General features: G+C 37.6%; 1 protein-coding gene across 3 annotated transcripts in view; it reads left to right on the top strand.

Annotated features, from left to right (window-relative positions):
• cfap74 (cilia and flagella associated protein 74) overlaps positions 1-21,646 on the top strand; it is a 95,440-nt gene that overhangs the window by 70,266 nt on the left and 3,528 nt on the right. For 2 of the 3 annotated variants that reach the window (XM_062965698.1, XM_062965697.1), the window contains exons 29-41: positions 1,465-1,741; positions 3,092-3,226; positions 5,006-5,157; positions 7,125-7,259; positions 7,343-7,452; positions 10,288-10,343; positions 10,695-10,814; positions 12,535-12,687; positions 14,389-14,515; positions 15,529-15,683; positions 15,800-15,935; positions 19,462-19,589; positions 21,094-21,228. In XM_062965698.1, the coding sequence (XP_062821768.1) occupies positions 1,465-1,741; positions 3,092-3,226; positions 5,006-5,157; positions 7,125-7,259; positions 7,343-7,452; positions 10,288-10,343; positions 10,695-10,814; positions 12,535-12,687; positions 14,389-14,515; positions 15,529-15,683; positions 15,800-15,935; positions 19,462-19,589; positions 21,094-21,228 (1,819 nt within the window). Of the gene's footprint in view, positions 1-1,464; positions 1,742-3,091; positions 3,227-5,005; positions 5,158-7,124; positions 7,260-7,342; positions 7,453-10,287; positions 10,344-10,694; positions 10,815-12,534; positions 12,688-14,388; positions 14,516-15,528; positions 15,684-15,799; positions 15,936-19,461; positions 19,590-21,093; positions 21,229-21,646 lie in introns of those variants that run through there. The other variant, XM_062965699.1, reaches the window with a different exon arrangement.

Genomic DNA, 21,646 nt, shown 5'->3' with positions numbered 1-21,646 from the left:
GAATGGAATTAATTATATATATGTTTTTAAGGTTTTTATAATGTGTTTTAACAATGTTATTAATGGATCTATATGTATTGTTTTGCTTTTATGATTGCATTTTGGGCATTAAATTTTGCCAATTTTCGTAAGCCGCCCTGAGTCCCCTCGGGTGAGAAGGGCGGGGTATAAATGTTGTAAATAAATAAATAAATCAGTTCTCCAGCAGCAGAACAGCTACAGTTACAAACCAGTCAGTTCTCTAAACAGCAACAGTTACAAACCAATCAGTTCTCCAGTAGCAGAACAGCAACAGTTACAAGCAAATCAGTTCTCCAGCAGCAGAAGAGCCACAGTTACAAACCAATCAGTTCTCCAGCAGCAGAACAGCCACAATTACAAACCAATCAGTTCTCCAGCAGCAGAACAGCCACAGTTACAAACCAATCAGTTCTCCAGCAGCAGAATAGCAACAGTTACAAACCAATGAGGATCTCGGATGAATGGAATTAATTATATATACATTTTTAAGGTTTTTATAATGTGTTTTAACAATGTTATTAATGGATCTATATGTATTGTTTTGCTTTTATGGTTGCACTTTGGGCATTAAATTTTGCCAATTTTTGTAAGCCGCCCTGAGTCCCCTTGGGTGAGAAGGGCGGGGTATAAATGTTGTAAATAAATAAATAAATCAGTTCTCTAGCAGCAGAACAGCCACAGTTACAAACCAATTGGTTCTCCAGCAGCAGGATAGCAACAGTTACAAACCAATTGGTTCTCCAGCAGCAGGATAGCAACAGTTACAAACCAATTGGTTCTCCAGCAGCAGGATAGCAACAGTTACAAACCAATTGGTTCTCCAGCAGCAGAACAGCCACAGTTACAAATGAATCAGTTCTCCAGCAGCAGAACAGCCACAGTTACAAACCAATCAGTTCTCCAGTAGCAGAAGAGCCACAGTTACAAACCAATCAGTTCTTCAGCAGGAGGATAGCAACATTTACAAACCAATTGGTTCTCCAGCAACAGAACAGCCACAGTTACAAACCAATTGGTTCTCCAGCAGCAGAACAGCTACATTTACAAACCAATTCCTCAGGTCCTTGCAAACTCAGCCAATCGTCTTTCATGTGGTCATGTGGCCAGCATATGGCCATGGGCATGACTGCATGGAACACCGTTTAATTACTATATAAATATCTCTAAAAATTTATATAATCACAGGTGTGTCTTATGTTTTTTTGTTTGTGGTGGTTGTACTGAAATTAGGGAGCATCTTAATTTCAATGGCATCTTACAATTGCAGAAATACAGTGTGTATGTATATATATATTAATTCATTCTTGTACTACAGAGCGGAAGCAATCTCCTCTTCCTTGGGATTGGGCCTGATGGGATACCGAGCTCATCGTGCGTATTTATAGCCTTGTCAAGAGGCCGAGTTCTGTACCGTGACCGTTTCATCTGTGTTTCCATTTTTAGACAATTCAAGCTGTCTTGCAAAGCGATTGGAGTCCACCCTCCTCTGGAGCTTTCTCATTCTTTCGTCCAGTTCCCCGCCACCGCTCTGAACGACGTGTCATCCGCAACGCTTTTCATTATCAATTCCCACGTGCGGCTCAGCCGGTTCAACCACAACGGTCCCAGAATCGGGGCGGGAGAAATGGCTCCGGTGGGGCCGACCTCCTTCCAGTTCCTTGTGCCCGAAGACTCCCACATCACCATCATGCCTTGTGTCGGCACCGTTCTGCCCGGGAAGGTATTTAAAAGCAGCAAACAAGGCCTCAGAAATAGTCAGGCCCCTCTGAGTACACAGCGTACCTTTCTGACCAGCATCCAGGGTTGAAAATGGCTCTTCCTCGTTCTCTAAATTGGACTTCCTTTTCCAGGTTTTTTGTTGGAAAGACATAGATTGGATGACTATGTCTTTTGTGGCCAAATTTGGTGCGATTTGGTCCAGTGGTTTTGTTGTTTACTCAGTCCTACAAACGTACAATACGTTTTTATATATATAGATGTATATATCTGCAATAAAGTTTAAGCCACTGTTTACAGCTGAAAACTGAGAATTCTGAATCTTGTTCCTATATATATAGACTAGCTGTGCCCTGCCATGCGTTGCAGTAGCCAATTGGAATTGCAGTGAATAGCCTCGCTGCTTGAAAGCCTGGCCGTTTTCTACATAAGGTATGCTTGCTAGGCCAGGTTGAATGAGATGGAGTAGCCTCATGGTTTCCAAAGTCTGGCTTTGAAGCTGCAAGGCTGTTCAGTAATAATCAAGGTGGGCCACAAAGGGGTTGATATATGTGTGGAATAATGTCCAGTGTGGTAGAAAGAACTGTTGTCTGGTTGAGGCAGGTGTTGCCATGGATCTCCTTGATTAGCATTGAATAGGCATGCAGCTTCAAGGTCTGCCTGGTTAGTACTTGGAAGAATCCTTTCCTGGGACGTGTTAGCTGGGTGTGATTATTTAAGTTGCTTAGCATTGAATGGTCTTGTAGCTTCCAAACCTGGCTGCTTCCTGCCTGAGAGAATCCTTTGTTGGGAGGTGTTAGCTGAGCCTGGTTGTTTCCTGTGTGGAATTCCCCTGTGTTCTGAGTGTTGTTTTTTATTTAATGTCCTGATTTTAGAGATTATATTGTTGTGTATTGTTATTAGAGCACATTAATTATTATACTTTATATTGATAATGTTATATGATTTGCCTGGAACAGGATTATATGAGGCCCCTTCTACACAATGGTTTAAAATTCACACTGAAGTGGTGTTTTGTTTTTGTTTTGCTGTGGCCTATGAGGCAGCCTGGCTTTGAAGCTGCAAGGCTATTTAGTGTCAATCAAGGTGGGTCACAAAGGGGTGTATTCTGGTGTTTTGGGGTTTTTTGGCCCCATGGAGGTTAGGAATGTGTAGTTTGTTTGTAAGAACGTGGCGACGTGGATGAGGGGTTGTGTTGTCAGTTTCCTAGATTGGGGGGCCTTTAGTTTTGTTGTTTGTAGTTTGTGGAGCGATGCCATTCTCCTTTTATATATATAGAAGATTGTATATTATATTGTATATTGTTTATCTGGCCAGCTCACCTTTCTTCCTCTTGTGGATCTCTCCGTGCCAGAAGTGCTTGCTTGACGTTTCGTTCCATCCCGTCCTGTGTGACCAGATCATCAGGCAGGAAGCCGTTCACTTGATGTGCCAGGCGGCTGAAGCCAAAGCGCAGGCGGAGAAGAAAGCCCGGGAACTAGAACTGCAGGTCAGTGTGGGGAGAATAGTTTGTTTTTAGAGCACATTGGTTGTACATGTGGCTCCTTGCATTGAGACAATTAGCCTCAGAAGAGGGCAGATTCATTTTTTTGGGCATTAAATTTTGCCAATTCTTGTAAGCCGCCCTGAGTCCCCTTGGGTGAGAAGGGCGGGATAGAAATGTTGTAAATAAAGAAATAAATAAATTCTCCAGCAGCAGAACAGCCACAGTTACAAACCAATCAGTTCTCCAGCAGCAGAACAGCCACAGTTACAAACCAATTAGTTCTCCAGCAGCAGAACAGCCACAGTTAGAAATCAATCAGTTTTCCAGCAGCAGAACAGCCACAGTTACAAACCAATCAGTTCTCCAGCAGCAGAACAGCCACAGTTACGAACCAATCAGTTCTCCAGCAGCAGAACAGCCACAGTTACAAACCAATCAGTTCTCCAGCAGCAGAACAGCCATAGTTACAAACCAATCAGTTCTCCAGCAGCAGAACAGCCACAGTTACAAACCAATCAGTTCCCCAGCAGCAGAACAGCCACAGTTACAAACTAATCAGTTCTCCAGCAGCAGAACAGCCACAGTTACAAGCCAATCAGTTCTCCAGCAGTAGAACAGCCACAGTTACAAACCAATCAGTTCCCCAGCAGCAGAACAGCCACAGTTACAAGCCAATCAGTTCTCCAGCAGTAGAACAGCCACAGTTACAAACCAATCAGTTCCCCAGCAGCAGAACAGCCACAGTTATAAACCAATCAGTTCTCCAGCAGCAGAACAGCCACAGTTACAAACCAATCAGTTCTCCAGCAGCAGAACAGCCACAGTTACAAACCAATCAGTTCTCCAGCAGCAGAACAGCCACAGTTACAAACCAATCAGTTCCCCAGCAGCAGAACAGCCACAGTTACAAACCAATTAGTTCTCCAGCAGCAGAACAGCCACAGTTAGAAATCAATCAGTTTTCCAGCAGCAGAACAGCCACAGTTACAAACCAATCAGTTCTCCAGCAGCAGAACAGCCACAGTTACGAACCAATCAGTTCTCCAGCAGCAGAACAGCCACAGTTACAAACCAATCAGTTCTCCAGCAGCAGAACAGCCATAGTTACAAACCAATCAGTTCTCCAGCAGCAGAACAGCCACAGTTACAAACCAATCAGTTCTCCAGCAGCAGAACAGCCACAGTTACGAACCAATCAGTTCTCCAGCAGCAGAACAGCCACAGTTACAAACCAATCAGTTCTCCAGCAGCAGAACAGCCATAGTTACAAACCAATCCGTTCTCCAGCAGCAGAACAGCCACAGTTACAAACCAATTAGTTCTCCAGCAGCAGAACAGCCACAGTTAGAAATCAATCAGTTTTCCAGCAGCAGAACAGCCACAGTTACAAACCAATCAGTTCTCCAGCAGCAGAACAGCCACAGTTACAAACCAATCAGTTCCCCAGCAGCAGAACAGCCACAGTTACAAACCAATCAGTTCTCCAGCAGCAGAACAGCCACAGTTACAAACCAATCAGTTCTCCAGCAGCAGAACAGCCACAGTTATAAACCAATCAGTTCTCCAGCAGCAGAACAGCCACTAACTTCATCTTCATTAAATAATAATAATAATAATAATAATGATGATGATGATGATGATGATGCTTCCTGCCTGGAAGAATCCTAGCTATTCAAGTCAAGAGCTCGGGCTTAGAATGAATTAAACTCTTAAGTCAAGGTATCACTGTACAGACACACCATTGCTTTCGGGTGAGATTTTTTTTGCTTCTTTTCCTGGTAGAGAAAGAAAGAGGAGGCTCTGGCAAGCAAGAAGGACGTGAAGAAGTTGGCCAGCATATCCTTTCTCGGTCAGCCTTCAAAGGAGTATGCCACCAAGGACAAGTATCCCTCCAAGCCCTTTGAACCGCCAAACCCAGAAGACATATCTTCAAAGTACGTATGAAAAAATTATTCCAGGATTGGCTAGATCTCAAGATAGAAAAGGTTTTATTATTGTAGTGGCATGTTCAAAGACATGGCTCCTCAGTTTAACAACTGAGTTACCTGTGCGCCATTACACGAATCACTTGTTCAAAGAGTTGACTTCTAACCTTTGGTTGATGATGCTTGTTTTGGTTTGTATGTCTTTTATCCCGTTTTGTTGTGGTTGTTTGGGCCTGGCCCCATGTTAGCCGCCCGGGGTCCCTGTGGGGAGATGGAGGCAGGGTATAAAAATAAAATTATTATTATTAATAATACATTATTATTTTATAATGACACAGCAAACAAGATAGATATGCTGGATTTCGTATCACAAAATCACAAGTCGAACACTTCCCAAGTGTCTAGAACTGTGTGATATATTATTATTATTATTATTATTATTATTATTACACAGCAAACAAGATATATATGCTGGATTTGGTATCACAAAATCACAAGTCTTCCCAAGTGTTTTTGGACTGTGCGATGTATTATTATTATTATTATTATTATTTATTTTATTTTATTTTATTTTATTTTATTTTATTTTTATGTATTATTATTATATTTTTATGTATTATTATTATTATTAATAATAATACAACGACATAGTATGACACAGCAAACAAGATAGATATGCTGGATTTGGTATCACAAAATCACAAGTCTTCCCAAGTGTTTAGGACTGTGCGATGTATTATTATTATTATTATTATTATTATTATTATATTTTTATTTTATTTTATTTTTATTTATTATTATTATATTTTATTTTTTATGTATTATTATTATTATTGACACAACGACATAGTATGACACAGCAAACAAGATAGATATTATTATTATTATTATTGACACAACGACATTGTATGACACAGCAAACAAGACAGATATTATTATTATTATTATTATTATTGACACAAAAACATAATATGACACAGCAAACGAGATATATATGCTGGATTTCGTATCACAAAATCACTTCCCAAGTGTTTAGGACTGTGCAATATATTATTATTATTATTATTATTATTATTATTATTATATTTTTATTTATTTTATTTTATTTTTATGTATTATTATTGTATTTTATGTATTATTATTATTATTATTGATACGACGACATAATATCACACAGCAAACGAGATATTATGGATTTCATATCACAAAATCACAAGTCGAACACTTCCCAAGTGTTTAGGACTGTGTGATGTATTATTATTATTATTATTATTATTATTATATTTTATTTTTTATGTATTATTATTATTATTGATACAACGACATAGTATGACACAACAAACTAGATAGATATGCTGGATTTGGTATCACAAAATCACAAGTCTTCTCAAGTGTTTAGGACTGTGCGATTTATTATTATTATTTTATTTTATTTTATTTTTATGTGTTATTATTATATTTTATTTTTTATGTATTATTATTATCATCATCATCATTATATTATTATTATTATTATTTTAGTTTAGTTTATTATATTATTTTACTTTATTTTATGTATTATTATTATATTTTATTTTTATGTATTATTATTATTATCATCATCATTATATTATTATTATTATTATTTTAGTTTAGTTTATTATTTTATTATTTTACTTTATTTTATGTATTATTATTATATTTTATTTTTTATGTATTATTATTATTATCATCATCATTATATTATTATTATTATTATTTTAGTTTAGTTTATTATTTTATTATTTTACTTTATTTTATGTATTATTATTATATTTTATTTTTTTATGTATTATTATTATTGACACAACGACATAGTATGACACAGCAAACAAGATAGATATGCTGGATTTCGCATCACATAATCACAAGCCTTCCCAAGTGTTTTTGGACTGTGCGATGTATTATTATTATTATTATTATTATTATTATTAAGTGTTTCTTTTGTCCCTCTCTAGTTCAGAAGAGTATATCGCGGCTCATTTATCCCTGGTTCGGAGCTTTGCTGAGCGGTTTGACAGATACATCATTCCCTGCCTGGTTGCCTATGGAGTTATTGACGAGAAGAGAGGAGCTGAAATTCTGCACTTTAGGTGCTGTAGGAAGGCAGAGTTTTGCTGCTGGTGGTTCTATATGTTGCTTTGTATCATGTATTTTCCTTTCTTTGTGTCTGCAGCCCTTACAACACCTTGTATTTAGAACTGCACTGCCCTTCGATGGCACCCGTTGTCGTGGTCACTTCAAACAACGGAAGAACTTTCTTCAATTTTGGGGACGTCGCCGTAGGTAGGCACTTTATATTTTTGCTGGGTTTCTGAACCTAAAAAAATTAAATCGGTATTTAAAGTTTGTTATGTTGAGCAAGTTTGCTCTGGATGCAACATTGGTAGGGTTCAGTGTGCGGTGGGGTTCAGTGTATGTTCCTTTTACTTGTTTTGTTTTTGTTGTTGTTGTGTGTGTAAATAAATGATATTTATTTATTTAAATATATTAAAAATTAATAATATATATATATATATATACTAGCTGTGCCCAGCCACGCGTTGCTGTGGCGTATAGGAATCCTTTGTTAGCCAGGTTGAATAGTAGTGAATAGCCTTGCAGCCTCAAAGCCTGGCCGCTTTCTACCTTGCGGAATCCTTGGTCGGTCAGTTTGAGTAGCAATTAATAGTCTCGGTGTGGCAGGTATGAATGCTGCAATTAGGCACCTTGATTAGCATGTAATGGCCTTGTTGGGAGGTGTTAGCTGGCCCTGATTGTTTCCTTTCTGGATTTCCCAATTTCCCTGCTTTCAGAGTGTTGCTCTTTATTTATTTACCATCCTGGTTTTAGAGATTATATTGTTCTGTATTATTCTACCGCAGTAATTATTTCATATTATATTTATAACCTTATATGATCTGCTTAGAAGTGGATGAAGCCCCTTCTACACCTGTATAAAATCCACACTGAAGTGGATGATATGGCAGTGTGGACTCAAGATAATCCAGTTCAAAGTAGATAACATAAGATTCCAAATGGGTTATATAGCCGTGTGGAAGGACCTTGAGTCTACACTGCCATATAATCCAGTTAAAATCAGATAATCTGTATTTTATAGGTAGTGTGGAAGAGGCCTAAGTGAGGCCTAACTCTGCCTGTCCCCTGGGCTGAGTGGGTTGCTAGGAGAGCAAGTGGGTGGAGCTTAGCCCTCTAACTGGCAGCAATTGGATAAAAACTATTATTCCTCTCCCTCTAATTAGGATTTTATTTTTCTTTTCTTTTTGTTGTATGAACGTAGAGGCATGGATGAGGGGTTGTGCTGCCAAGTTTAGTGTTTCTGGGATGTGTAGTTTTGTTGTTTTGTCCTAGGCCGAAATTTCATAACCATTATATATATATAGATACATATCTGTGTCTGGTTGCCGGTTGATATTATTATTTATTGTTACAATATTGCTGTTTTTATCCTATTTTTATAAATAATATTTCAGTGTTAATCCTATATGATTTCAGAGGACATAGTTATGTTTCAGATAACGTGAAATGTATATGGTGCTCTAATATACATACTGTTTTCAACTCGCATATTGGACCATTATTGATTAACACATTTTGATACATGATATTACAGTAGAGTCTCACTTATCCAACGTTCTGGATTATCCAACACATTTTTGTAGTCAATGTTTTCAATGCATTGTGATATTTTGGTGCTAAATTCGTAAATACAGTAATTACTACATAGCATTACTGAATATTGAACTACTTTTTCTGTCCAATTTGTTGTATAACATGATGTTTTGGTGCTTAATTTGTAAAATCATAATCAATTTTGATGTTTAATAGGCTTTTCCTTAATACCTCCTTATTATCCAACATATTCACTTATCCAACGTTCTGCCGGCCCGTTTATGTTGGATAAGTGAGACTCTACTGTATTATTTATTGTTACAATATTGCTGCTTTCATCCTATTTTATCCTATTTTTATATTGTCAATATATATTTATATTTTTATGTATTTTTATTTTTATTGTGTTGTCGGGCCTTGCCCACTGTCAGCCGCTCTAAGTCTACTTGGGGAGATGGTGGCAGGATATAAAAATAAAGTTATTCTTATTATTATCATTAAGCAGAGGCTGGATGGCCATCTATCGGGGCTGCTTTGATTGTGCTTTCCCTGCATTGCGGGCGGTTGGACTGGATGATATTATATAAATATATTAAATTTTATTATTATTATTACTATATTTAATTATATATATATGTGTGTGTAAACATATTAAATTTTATTATTATTATTACTATATTTAATTATATGTGTGTGTGTATATATAATTAATAATAATAATAATAATAAATTTAATATATTTATATAATAAAAATATAGTGAATATATTTAATTATATATATTTATATATACATATCATATTCTATATTCAATATATAATATTATAAATAATTAAATATAGTAATAATAATAATAAAATTTAATATATTTATATAATAAAATATATTCAATATATTTAATTATATATATATACACATACACACTATATATATAATATTATATATTCAATATATAATATTTTATATATATATAATTAAATATAGTAGTAATAATAATAATAAAATTTAATATATTTATATAATAAAATATATTCAATATATTTAATTATATATATACACACACACACACTATATATATAATATTATATATTCAATATATAATATTTTATATATATATAATTAAATATAGTAATAATAATAATAAAATTTAATATATTTATATAATAAAATATATTTAATATATTTAATTATATATATATATACACACACACACTATATATATAATATTATATATTCAATATATAATATTTTATATATATATAATTAAATATAGTAGTAGTAATAATAATAAAATTTAATATATTTATATAATAAATATATATTCAATATATATATATATATATTAAAAATTAAAAGATACCCCGATCTTTTCATTGCAAAGCTCAATCATGGTGATGGCTGTGTCAGGTTGATTTGATAGTTCCTTGGGAAATCTCAGAATATCTTTCAAGTGGCATTTTCTCATTTTTTGCTCATTTTTTGAACCTATGGAATTCTCTTTTTGATTTAGGGCACAGGATTAAGGAAAAAGTCAAGATACAGAACATATCCCAAGAACAATTAGTTGTATCCTTATATGGAATTGGAGCCCCTGTGGCGCAGTATGTCAAAGCGGTGAGATGCTGAACCAAAAGGTTGCAGGTTCGAATCTGAGGAGCAGAGTGAGCACCTGCTGTTAGCCCCAGCTCCTGCCAACCTAGCAGTTCGAAAGCATGCCAATGTGAGTAGATCAATAGGTACTGCTCTGGCGGGAAGGTAATGGCAACCATGTGACGATGGAGGTGTCTACAGACAACGCTGGCTCTTCAGCTAGAAATGGAGATAAGCAGAGTTGGACACGACTGGACTTAATGGCAGGGGAAAACCTTTACCTTTTTGCTTACTAAATGTTCATTTTCCTTGAGTTGCCGATCTCAGCTCCACTATTCCCTCCTGGATCCTTTCGGGCCATTCCTGTTGGCCAACCCCATCTGCATGCTGGAGGAAGGAGAATCCCGGGACCTCGTGATCACGTTCTGCCCTGAGGAGAATAAGTCCGTGAGTAACTATATCAGGGGTCCCCAAACTAAGGCCCGGGGGCCGGATGTGGCCCTCCAAGGTCATTGACCTGGCCCCTGTCCTAAACTTTAGACTTAGGGTTGACCTAAGTCTACCTGGTCTTTGGAGGTCTCTTTGCTTACCTGTGGTCTTATGAGATCATCTAGATGGTCTTTGAAGGTCTCTTTGCTTAGCTAAGGCCTTATGAGACCATCTAGATGGCTTTTGGGGGTCACTTTCCTTACCTGTGGTCATATGAGACCATCTAGATGTCCTTTGAGGGTCCCTTTACTAACCTATGGTTTTATGAGATCATCTTGATGGCCTGTGGAGGCCCCTTTCCTTACCTATAGTCTTATGAAACCATCTCGATGGTCTTTGAGGTCGCTTTCCTTATCTATGCTCTTCTGATGGCCTTATGAGATCATCTAGATGGTCTTTGAGGGTCCCTTTCCTTACCTATGGCCTTATGAAACCATCTCAATGGTCTTTGAGGTCCCTTTCCTTATCTATAGTCTTCTGATGGCCTTATGAGACCATCTAGATGGTCTTTGAAGGTCCCTTTCCTTACTGATGGTCTTATGAGACCATCTGGATGGTTTTTGGAGGTCTCATTGCTTACCTATGGTCTTGAGATCATCTAGATCAGGGGTCCCCAAACTAAGGCCTCATTGACGTGGCCCCTGTCCTAAACTTTAGACTTAGGGTTGACCTAAGTCTGAAATGACTTGAAGGCACTCAACAACAACAATCCTAATTTTGGACTGTTTCATAGCCCAGCCCCCCAACAGTCTGAGTGACTGTGAATCGGCCCTCCACTTAAAAAGTTTGAGGACCCCTGAACTATATCATAAACTAGCTGTGCCCGGCCACGCGTTGCTGTGGCTTATGGGAATGCTTTACTGGCCAGGTGGAATAGCAGTGAATAGCCTTGCAGGCTCAAAAGCCTGAACCCTGGCTGTACCTAACCCTAACCCTAACCCATTGCGGCCGAAAGGGTAATTCTAGGAGATGAAGTGGGCGTGGCCTAAAGGGGGCAGGGCCTACCCTTCTGACCAGCAATCAGGGTTGAAAACGGCTCTTCCTCATTCTCTAATTTGGACTTTCTTTTCCAGTTTTTTTATTTGAAAGACATAGATTGGCTGACTATGTCTTTTGTGGCCAAATTTGGTGTGATTTGGTTCAGTGGTTTTGTTGTTTACTCAGTCCTACAAACATACATTACATTTATATATAGACTAGCTGTGCCCGGCCACGCGGCGCTGTGGCAAAGTGGTGGTGGTATTGGTTAAAAATTGTTGTGTAATTTTTATTTGACGTTATTTGTATTTTTTTTAATTAATTTTATTGTAAGTTATCTTTTTATTTATTATATTTTATTATTTTCTTGTATTATTTTTAGTTATTTTCTGTTATTATAGTATTTTATTGTATTAATTTGTTAGTGTTTTAATTATTTTTTAGTGTTTTTTTATTATTTTTTATTGGTTTGCTAGGAGACCAAGTTGGAGGAGCTTAGCCTTCTAACTGGCAGCAATTGGATAAAAGCAATTATTCCTCTCTCTCTAATTAGGACTTTATTTTTCTTTTCTTTTTGTTGTATCAACCAAGTGGCGTGGATGATGGGTTGTGTTGTCAAATTTCGAGGTTGGGGGGCCTGGAACCATCGGGTTATCTCCTTGTATGGATTCTTAACTGACCAAAAAGGTTTCTCCCAAAGTTCTTTGAAACTCTGGCGCTCCGGAGCGAGAAGGCCACCCTGACTCTCACCTTGACCGGCCGAGGCGTGATCACCTCCATTGCGTGTTCGGCCGAGGATGTGTTTGACATGGGATACGTTGTGAGCAAGGAAACCGCCACGGCCACCTTCAACGTAAGCCACCAGCCAAAATCGGGAAGCGTTCCTATCCTAAGATACCTATCAAGAAGTATGAATAGGTTTTGAATCCATTTGAACTTTACTTTTAATACTGTACTTAATATTTATTTCTGTTTTAGGTTTTTAATTACCACATATACTCGAGTATAAGCCCTTTTTTAGGACTGAAAAAGCCCGCTTCGGCTTATACTCGGGCGCAGGTCCTGGTTGGCTTATATTCGGGTCGGCTTATACTCAATATATGTGGTACATTTATTATTTTGCTCTTTTATTATTATGGGTATTATTACATTAGTTATTTTACTCTATTAATTATCATTATTACTCCTACTTCCTTTCTCACCTCGAGTTTTAACCTAGTGTTCATGTGGCCCACCCTTGGTTTTATTGTTCTTTTGATCTTGTTTAATGTAGTGTATAATTTCTTTTATTGTGTTGTTTAATGTGCTATGATTTGTTGTTCTATTATATTTTGTTATATTGTATTGTCCTGGGCAGGGCCCCATGTAAGCCGCCCCGGGTCCCCGTTGGGGAGATGGTGGCGGGGTATAAATAAAGTTTATTATTATTATTATTTATTATTATTATTATTATTATTATTACAGTTTTTTTACTCTATTATTGTTGGTACTATTACACTTATTCTATTTTTTATCATTATTAATACATTTATTATTTCACTCTGATCTTATTGTTATTACATTTATTATTTTACTCTATTGTTGCATTAATTATTTTACTGTATTTATTATTACTATTACATTTATTATTTTACTCTATTATTATTAAAAGGACAGGTAAGCACTCGGGTGCGGGTCCTGGTTGGCTTATATTCGGGTCGGCTTATACTCGATATATGTGGTACATTTATTATTTTTCTCTTTTATTATTATGGCTATTATTACATTAGTTATTTTACTCTATTAATTATCATTATTACAGTTTTTTTACTCTATTATTGTTGGTACTATTACACTTATTCTATTTTTTATCATTATTAATACGTTTATTATTTCACTCTGATCTTATTGTTATTACATTTATTATTTTACTCTATTGTTACATTTATTATTTTACTGTATTTATTATTACTATTACATTTATTATTTTACTCTCTTATTATTAAAAAGACAGGTAAGCACATTTACATTAAAGAAGACGAGAATAATGATTTAGTCAGAGTTGGAGAGTCTTATCTTAAATTACAGTTTTATGTAAATATTCAAAAACATTTAACCTACTGATGCTTCAGGTGATATAATTTTATTGGTATCTATTTTTATTTCTGAAATTTCCCACCCTCGGCTTATACTGGAGTCAATGTTTTCCCAGTTTATTTGTGGCAAAATGAGGTGCCTCGGCTTATATTCAGGTCGGCTTATACTCGAGTGTATACAGTATATTGTATTGGGTGTAATGTAAGCCACTTTGACTCTCTTTTTAGAGAGGAAAAGTGGGATATAAATAATAATAATAATAATAATAATAATAATAATAATAATAATAATAAAGCCACCCTAAGTAAGTAGTTAAGATATACTTTTAAGTTTTGAATTAAGTACTGTATTAGTTTTACTGTGCGTTGAGGAACAGAAAATGCAAGTCCAAGGATGGGGGTGAGGATGGGGGTTAAGAAGGGCATTGATAATGACATAACATTTGATTTTTCTGCTGAGTGACAGGTCTCTCTTGCAGATAGAGAACACGTCAACTCTTCCCCTGAAATACACTATCGTCCTGGAATCTCTCTCCCCAAACAGAGACGAGGATCTTCAGGAGCTTCCCCCTTTCCTCATATCTCAGGGCAAAACAAACCTAGTTGGTAAATAATGTCTCTTATTATTATTATCAATATCAGAGGCAATGATGAGACAAATTACCTTCATCAGTCTCAATCCCGCTCCTGAAAAATCTGGCATCAGCTCAGATCGCACAGGAACAAAGTTCGGACTTCTCAGTTTTCAGCTGTAAACAGCGGCTTAAACTTTATTGCAGATATATACATCTCTATATATAAAAATGTAATGTACGTTTGTAGGACTGAGTAAACAACAAAACCACTGAACCAAATCACACCAAATTTGGCCACCAAAGACATAGTCATCCAATCTATGTCTTTCAAACAAAAAATCTGGAAAATAAAGTCCAAATTAGAGAACGAGGAAGAGCTGTTTTCAACCCTGGTTGCTGGTCAGAAGGGTAGGCCCTGCTCCCTTTAGGCCCTGCCCACTTCATCACAATGGCGCCGGGGTACAGCCAGGGTTCAGGCTTTTGAAGTTGCAAGGCTATTCACTGCTATTCCACCTGGCCAACAAAGCATTCCCATAAACCACAGCAACGCGTGGCCGGGCACAGTTAGTCTTATATGCACAGCATGTTGGACAACAGCAGTTTTCCGTCCAACTCCTTTAAAGATCGCATGAGATGTATGCAAACATTCCAGTCTTATCCCAAACATGATGTATATCCTGTCACAACGTGTTGTCGAAGGATTTCATGGCTGGGATCACAGGGTGGTTGTCTGTTTTCCAGGCTGTATGGCCATGTTCCATGTGGGCGAAATGTCAGGAGAGAATACTTCTGGAACATGGCCATACAGCTCGGAAAACACACAACAACCCTATCCTGCAACAGATCAGAACTCCAACTCCTCTAGCAATGCATTCCCACTCTATGCATTTAACCACTGCACTACTGGATTACATGTACACACACCGACAGACAGCTTTAAACTCTTAAGTACAATTTCATACTAGATCAAAACAACTGTCCTCGAATGAGCCCTCTTGGTCTGCCTCTCCTACTAGCAGGTGCCTGTCCTCATTCCTTTGCCAGGTACCCAAAACTACAGCGGCTTGAGCGTGTTCACCGTCTCTCCCGTGGAAGGTATCATTGGCCTTGGAAAGTTCCAGGAGTTTACTGTCACCTTCAGCCCTGATCACGAGAGCCTGTACTACTCCGACCGTGTCCAAGTCTTACTATTTGACAAGGTGAGGACCTGATGAGGTTACTTGATTATGTATGCGTCTGTCACCTTTCGCCTATCAACTTGAATTCCGAGTTTTCTTAGGCGAGTATAACAAGGGGATGCACTGAACTCTTTCAGGAAGTTGTCCGTGTGATCCAGCTGAAAGGCGCAGCCAGGAACCATATGATGTATGTGGAAGGAGGCGAACCATTGGATGTGCCAATAGAGTCACTGGCTGTGACGACATCTGTCGCTGAAGAAACTGCCAAAGCAGGTAAGACAATCAAATCACGTTTTATTGATTAGCCCATCAGCCGTATCAAAACATTTAGCACATAGACATACATACAACATACAACCCGCGGTAAAAAAAAGAAGTTAAAATAAACAAGCTGTTAACAAGACCCCGTTCAGGTCAAGTATCTGCATCACCTGCACAGTTTACCCCAATTGATTCCAGATATGCAATTCTCAGTTGTGTGGCTTTGAATAGGAAAAGGGCTGTTTTGTGTGTTATTTTAGGATTCTGGCCGGCCAACAAAAATGAAATTTTAATATGTGGGTCCCAGTGTGTTTTGTGAATAATGTATGGCCCAAGGCATTGGTGTCTCTCTTTCTTATACAATTCACAGCTGAACAAAACATGTGCGATATCCTCCACCTCTGATGCTCCACAAATACAAAATCGTTCGTTGTCTGGAACTTGATTAAACCTTCCGTGTTTGACCATCGTATCCAGCTGCTCAAAACGGGCTCTGGTAAATGCCCTCCTGAGGTGTTTAGGCATTTCTGTCTTTAGATACCTGGCTGTTTGGAAAGTATGTTTAAAACGGCTTAACCATTTCAATGAGCCAGCTTTACTCAGGGTAGCCATGTCTTTTTGGCCTTCTATATCCAGTACTCGTTGAGCCACTATTTTTGGGTCTAGTTCTTCTAAGAGATTTGGATACCGAATCGGAAGTCCACAACTACTAATGTATTTTGTCAGATGAACTAGCCAAGAGGACTGATGTTGATTTTCTATCTGCTCTAACAGGCACAGTTTTGGCAGTCTATCATTTGCCATGGCAATCAATTTTATCCAGTAGTTGTAGGCCCTGATTTTAGATAAGCCATCAAGTGTGTATACTCCCAGTTCCGCTCTTACTGCAGCAGCTGGGGTCGTCCTGTCTACTCCTAGAAAACTTCGCAGGTGCTGTGATTGTGATTGCTCTAATAATGGTACCTGGTTTAGACCCCAAACTTCAGCTCCATATAAAAGCATGGGGGTAACCTTCGCTTTATACACTTTAAGAAGTGGGTCTAAAGATCCTGGTTGGCTGTGAGTTGTTAATTTAAGCAGTTGGTTTACACGTACTCTTGCCCTGACTGAGCTTCTTTGATGATGTGGTAGCCAAGAGCCGGTCTCAGAAAAACCAATTCCCAGGTACGTGAAAGTGCAAACTTGCTCTATTGATTCACCATCCAGGAACCATCTATGTCTGTTATGTCGTTTGCCAAATACCATTATTTTTGACTTTGATTTATTAATAGTTAGAGCGTTGTTATGACAATAAGTGTTAAATCTTCTCAGCAGCCTACGTAGCCCGACTTGCGAGTATGATAATAAAATCATATCATCGGCATATAGTAGGATAGGTAAGACAGTGCTAAATCAGCGTAGAAAACATACAACCATGCCAATGCTAAATCTCCTTCCTTCCTCTCTAGATAAGTAGTCTAGTGACGACAAATTGATGAGAAACGCTCATGGTAAAGCACTTGGTGATACTGACCTCAGATAGTGAGCTTTGTAAATCAACATGGCTTCCTGGGAAGCAGAAATTTCAGGGCAGACGTAATGCTTTCATGTCTGTTTATTAGGAGTATAACGGACGCTCTGATTTCAGTTCAGGCAACGTGGCTTTCAAGTATGGCTAGGCCTAGGTTCTCTAGTTTCAGTTTCAAGTCTTGGTTTTGGGATTCAAGCATTCTGGAAGTTCTTTTTACTACAGTAGAGTCTCACTTATCCAACATAAACGGGCTGGCAGAACCTTGGATAAGCGAATATGTTGGATAATAAGGAGGGATTAAGGAAGAGCCTATTAAACATCAAATTACATTATGATTTTACAAATTAAGCACCAAAATATTATGTTTTACAACAAATTTGATAGAAAAAGCAGTTCAATACACAGCAGTTCAATACACAATACACATTACTATGTCATGTAGTAATTACTGTATTTATGAATTTAGTACCAAAACATCGCAATGTATTGAAAAGACTTAAAGGCAGACTGCGTTGGATAATCCAGAATGCTGGATAAGCCAGTGTTGTATAACTGAGACTCTACTGTATATATCTTTTGCAATAAACTGTTTGCGTTTACTCTGGACTCTTGTTTGGACCTCAGGCAACGTGGCTTTCAAGTATGGCTAGGCCTAGGTTCTCTAATTTCAGTTTCGAGTCTTGGTTTTGGGATTCAAGCATTCTGGAAGTTCTTCATGTTCTTGTTTTGTATTCTTGTTCACGGGTTTAAGCTGCCTTTGTATTTTGGGACTGTCCTGCTTTTGGATTGACCAGAGACAATTGATTGCTGACTTAAATTCTACATCTCGTTTCCTTATCCCTGCTTTTTACTATATATCTTTTGTATGATTTTTCAATAAACTATTTGCTTTTACTCTGGACTCTTGTGTGATACTATGGTCATAAGTGACCTCAGGTTTGGAGCTAACTGGCACACTGATTTCAGTTCAGGCAACGTGGCTTTCAAGTATATGGCTAGGCCTAGGTCCTCTAGTTTCTGTTTCAAGTCGTTTTGGGATTCAAGCATTCTGGAAGTTTTTCATGTTCTTGTTTTGTATTCTTGTTCAAGTTTTGCTTACAAGTGTCCTGCTTTTGGATTTACCAGAGACAATTGATTGCTGGCTTTTTGGAGATTCTACACCTCGTTTCCTTATCCCTGCTTTTTACTATATATCTTTTGTGTGATTTTGCAATAAAGTATTTGCCTTTTACTCTGGACTGTTGTGTGATGGTCATAGGTGGACTCAGGTTTGGGGTGTAACAACTTCCTTCCTTCCTTCCTTCTTTCCTGCCTTCCTTCCTTCTTTCCTTCTTTCCTTCTTTCCTTCCTTCTTTCCTTCCTTCCAATATAAATATGTTTTATCTAACCGCTGCCACCAATTGTGGAGATGTCAGGCAGAGGGGAATTTATCTTCGTTATTCTTCTTATTTACTTTAGATGGTGTCGTAACTTAGTTTTGAATATATGTGATAGAGACTTGGATATGGAAGAACAAAAAAAAAATAAGTTTATTTCAGGCACAGAGCTTAGTGGTTACAGTAACTTCTTTAAAGGCATTTAGATAATGGTTTCAAAGTTATGAACTGATCTCTTTGGACCTAACTGGGATTGCTTCCCCTTACTACTCAGACTCTACAAATAAACCTAAACAAGTCACCTAACTTGCTTAATTTAACACCACTAGAGATCTGAGTTCCCCTGGTTTCCCTAACTTGGAACCCAGTGTCTTCCCTGTGAATAAAAATCACAGACCTTCTTTCCTTCCTTCCTTCCTTCCTTCCTTCTTTCCTTCCTTCCTTCCTTCCTTCCTTCCTTCCTTCCTTCCTTCCTTCCTTCCTTCCTTCCTTCCTTCTTTCCTTCCTTCCTTCCTTCCTTCCTTCCTTCCTTCCTTCCTTCCTTCCTTCCTTCCTTCCTTCCTTCCCTTCTTTCTTCTTCTCTACTTTCTTCCCTCCCTCTCTTCTTTCCTTTCTACCTTATCATCAACTGATCTATTTTCCTTCCTCGCAGAAAGTGACAAAGCCACCAATTCCATCCTGGTCAGCCTGGAGTCTGTCCAGTCGGAGACCTTTGTCATCCCGGCCGTGAGGGAGCTGAAAGTGGGAGTCATACGGACCACCCAGTTTACGTCCAAGAAGGTACAGTCACTGAAACGGAGATGTGTAAACCACGTGCCTTTGGTGGATTCCTCAGAAACCTTTGCCATAATCCAAGGAGAATGCCACTCCATATTTGGAGAAGATGGACGTGAAGTTGTAGGGTCCCGTCTTCAGCCAATTCTCTTTGAATCGTGTTTTGCTCATGTTTCATCATGTGAAGAATCATTTGTTGATGTGTTATTGAAGGCTTCCGTGGCTGGAATCACTGGGTTACCGGGTTGAATGTTTTTAGAACAAAGCTCTTCTAGGGGAGACGGGATAGACCAGGGGTCCCCAAACTAAAGCCCGGGGGCCGGATGCGGCCCTCCGAGGTCATTTACCTGGCCCCCGCCCTCAGTTTTATAATATAATATATTGTATATACATATAATATTGATAATAATATTATAACGTAATACAATATAACACTAATAATAATACCATATAATAATATTAATTATATATTCTATATTACATATAATATTACTAATAATATTACAGTATAGTAGTATAGTTCAGTATAGTAATATATAATGCTAATATTGTGCTATGGTAATAATATAATATACTAGCTGTGCCTGGCCACGCGTTGCTGTGGCAAAGTGGTGGTGGTATTGGTTAAAAATTGTTGTGTAATTTTTATTTGACGTTATATTTGCATTTTTTTAATTAATTTTATTGTAAGTTATCTTTTTATTTATTATATTTTATTATTTTCTTGTATTGTTTTTAGTTATTTTCTGTTATTATAGTATTTTATTGTATTAATTTTTTAGTGTTTTTTATTATTATTATTTGGGTTGCTAGGAGACCAAGTTGGAGGAGCTTAGCCTTCTAACTGGCAGCAATTGGATAAAAGCAATTATTCCTCTCTCTCTAATTAGGACTTCATTTTTCTTTTCTTTTTGTTGTATCAACCTAGAGGCGTGGATGATGGGTTGTGTTGTCAAATTTCGAGGTTGGGGGGCCTGTAGTTTTGTTGTTTTGTGGGTCGCTGTGATGCCATCACTCTTTTATATATATAGATGTACATATAATTTGTAAGCCACTCTGAGTCCCCTTTGGGGTGAGAAGGGTGTGATACAAATGTAGTAAATTAATGCAGTAAATAAATGAATAATAAATAAATAAATTTTAGACTTAGGCTCGCCCAAAGTCTGAAATGACTTGAAGGCACACAACAACAACAACAACAACAACAACAACAACAACCCTAATTAACTTGACTATCTCATTGGCCAGAAGCAGGACCACACTTCCCATTGAAATCCTGATAAATGTATGTTGGTTAAAATTGTTTTTATTTTTAAATAATGTTCTTTCATTGTTGTTGTTGTTGTTGATGATGTTTTTTCACTACAAATAAGACATGGAATTTGTTTGTATTTTATTTTCAAATGATAATCCGGCCCCTCAACAGTCTGAAGGATTGTGGACCGGCCCTCGGCTTTAAAAGTTTGAGGACCCCTGGGATAGACGATAATTCTCTTTTCGTTTTCTCCAGAATGTCGAATTCAGTTGGGAAAGCCTGCAAATTCTCCAGCAGAAAGGATTCACCGTGGACCCGGTGAAAGGAACCGTGGAGCGCGGACAGACCAAAGCCATCAGCGTTTCGTGGGTGCCCCCTGCCGGCTCCGACGTAGGTTGCCGGGTTTAATTCAATCACTTTTGTGTGTTACAACGCCACAATTCGAATGATGTGTTGAAGGAGGGAGGCAGTTTGTATTGTTAGAGAATTGTTAGGAAACTAGGCTGTGAAATGTCCAGATTGGGAGAAAGAATCCCAGACAGGAATAATAATAATAATAATAATAATAATAATAATAATAATAATAATAATAAAAAAATATAATAATCCATTGATCATCTCCTCAGCTGCTGTAAGAAAATTGCACAGACAGACTACAAACAGAGGCACAACTATGTGGCCCAAATGATTCATTGGAACTTATGCCTCAAGTACCACCTGCCAGCAGCAAAGAACTGGTGGGATCACAAACCTGCAAAAGTCTTGGAAAATGAGCACGCAAAGATACTGTGGGACTTCCGAATCCAGA

The sequence above is a fragment of the Anolis carolinensis genome, unplaced genomic scaffold (genome assembly GCF_035594765.1).
Source record: "Anolis carolinensis isolate JA03-04 unplaced genomic scaffold, rAnoCar3.1.pri scaffold_15, whole genome shotgun sequence".
Classification (NCBI taxonomy): domain Eukaryota; kingdom Metazoa; phylum Chordata; class Lepidosauria; order Squamata; family Dactyloidae; genus Anolis; species Anolis carolinensis.
The sequence above is the reverse complement of the archived record's forward strand: the minus strand, read 5'-3'. Positions and strand labels throughout refer to the sequence as shown.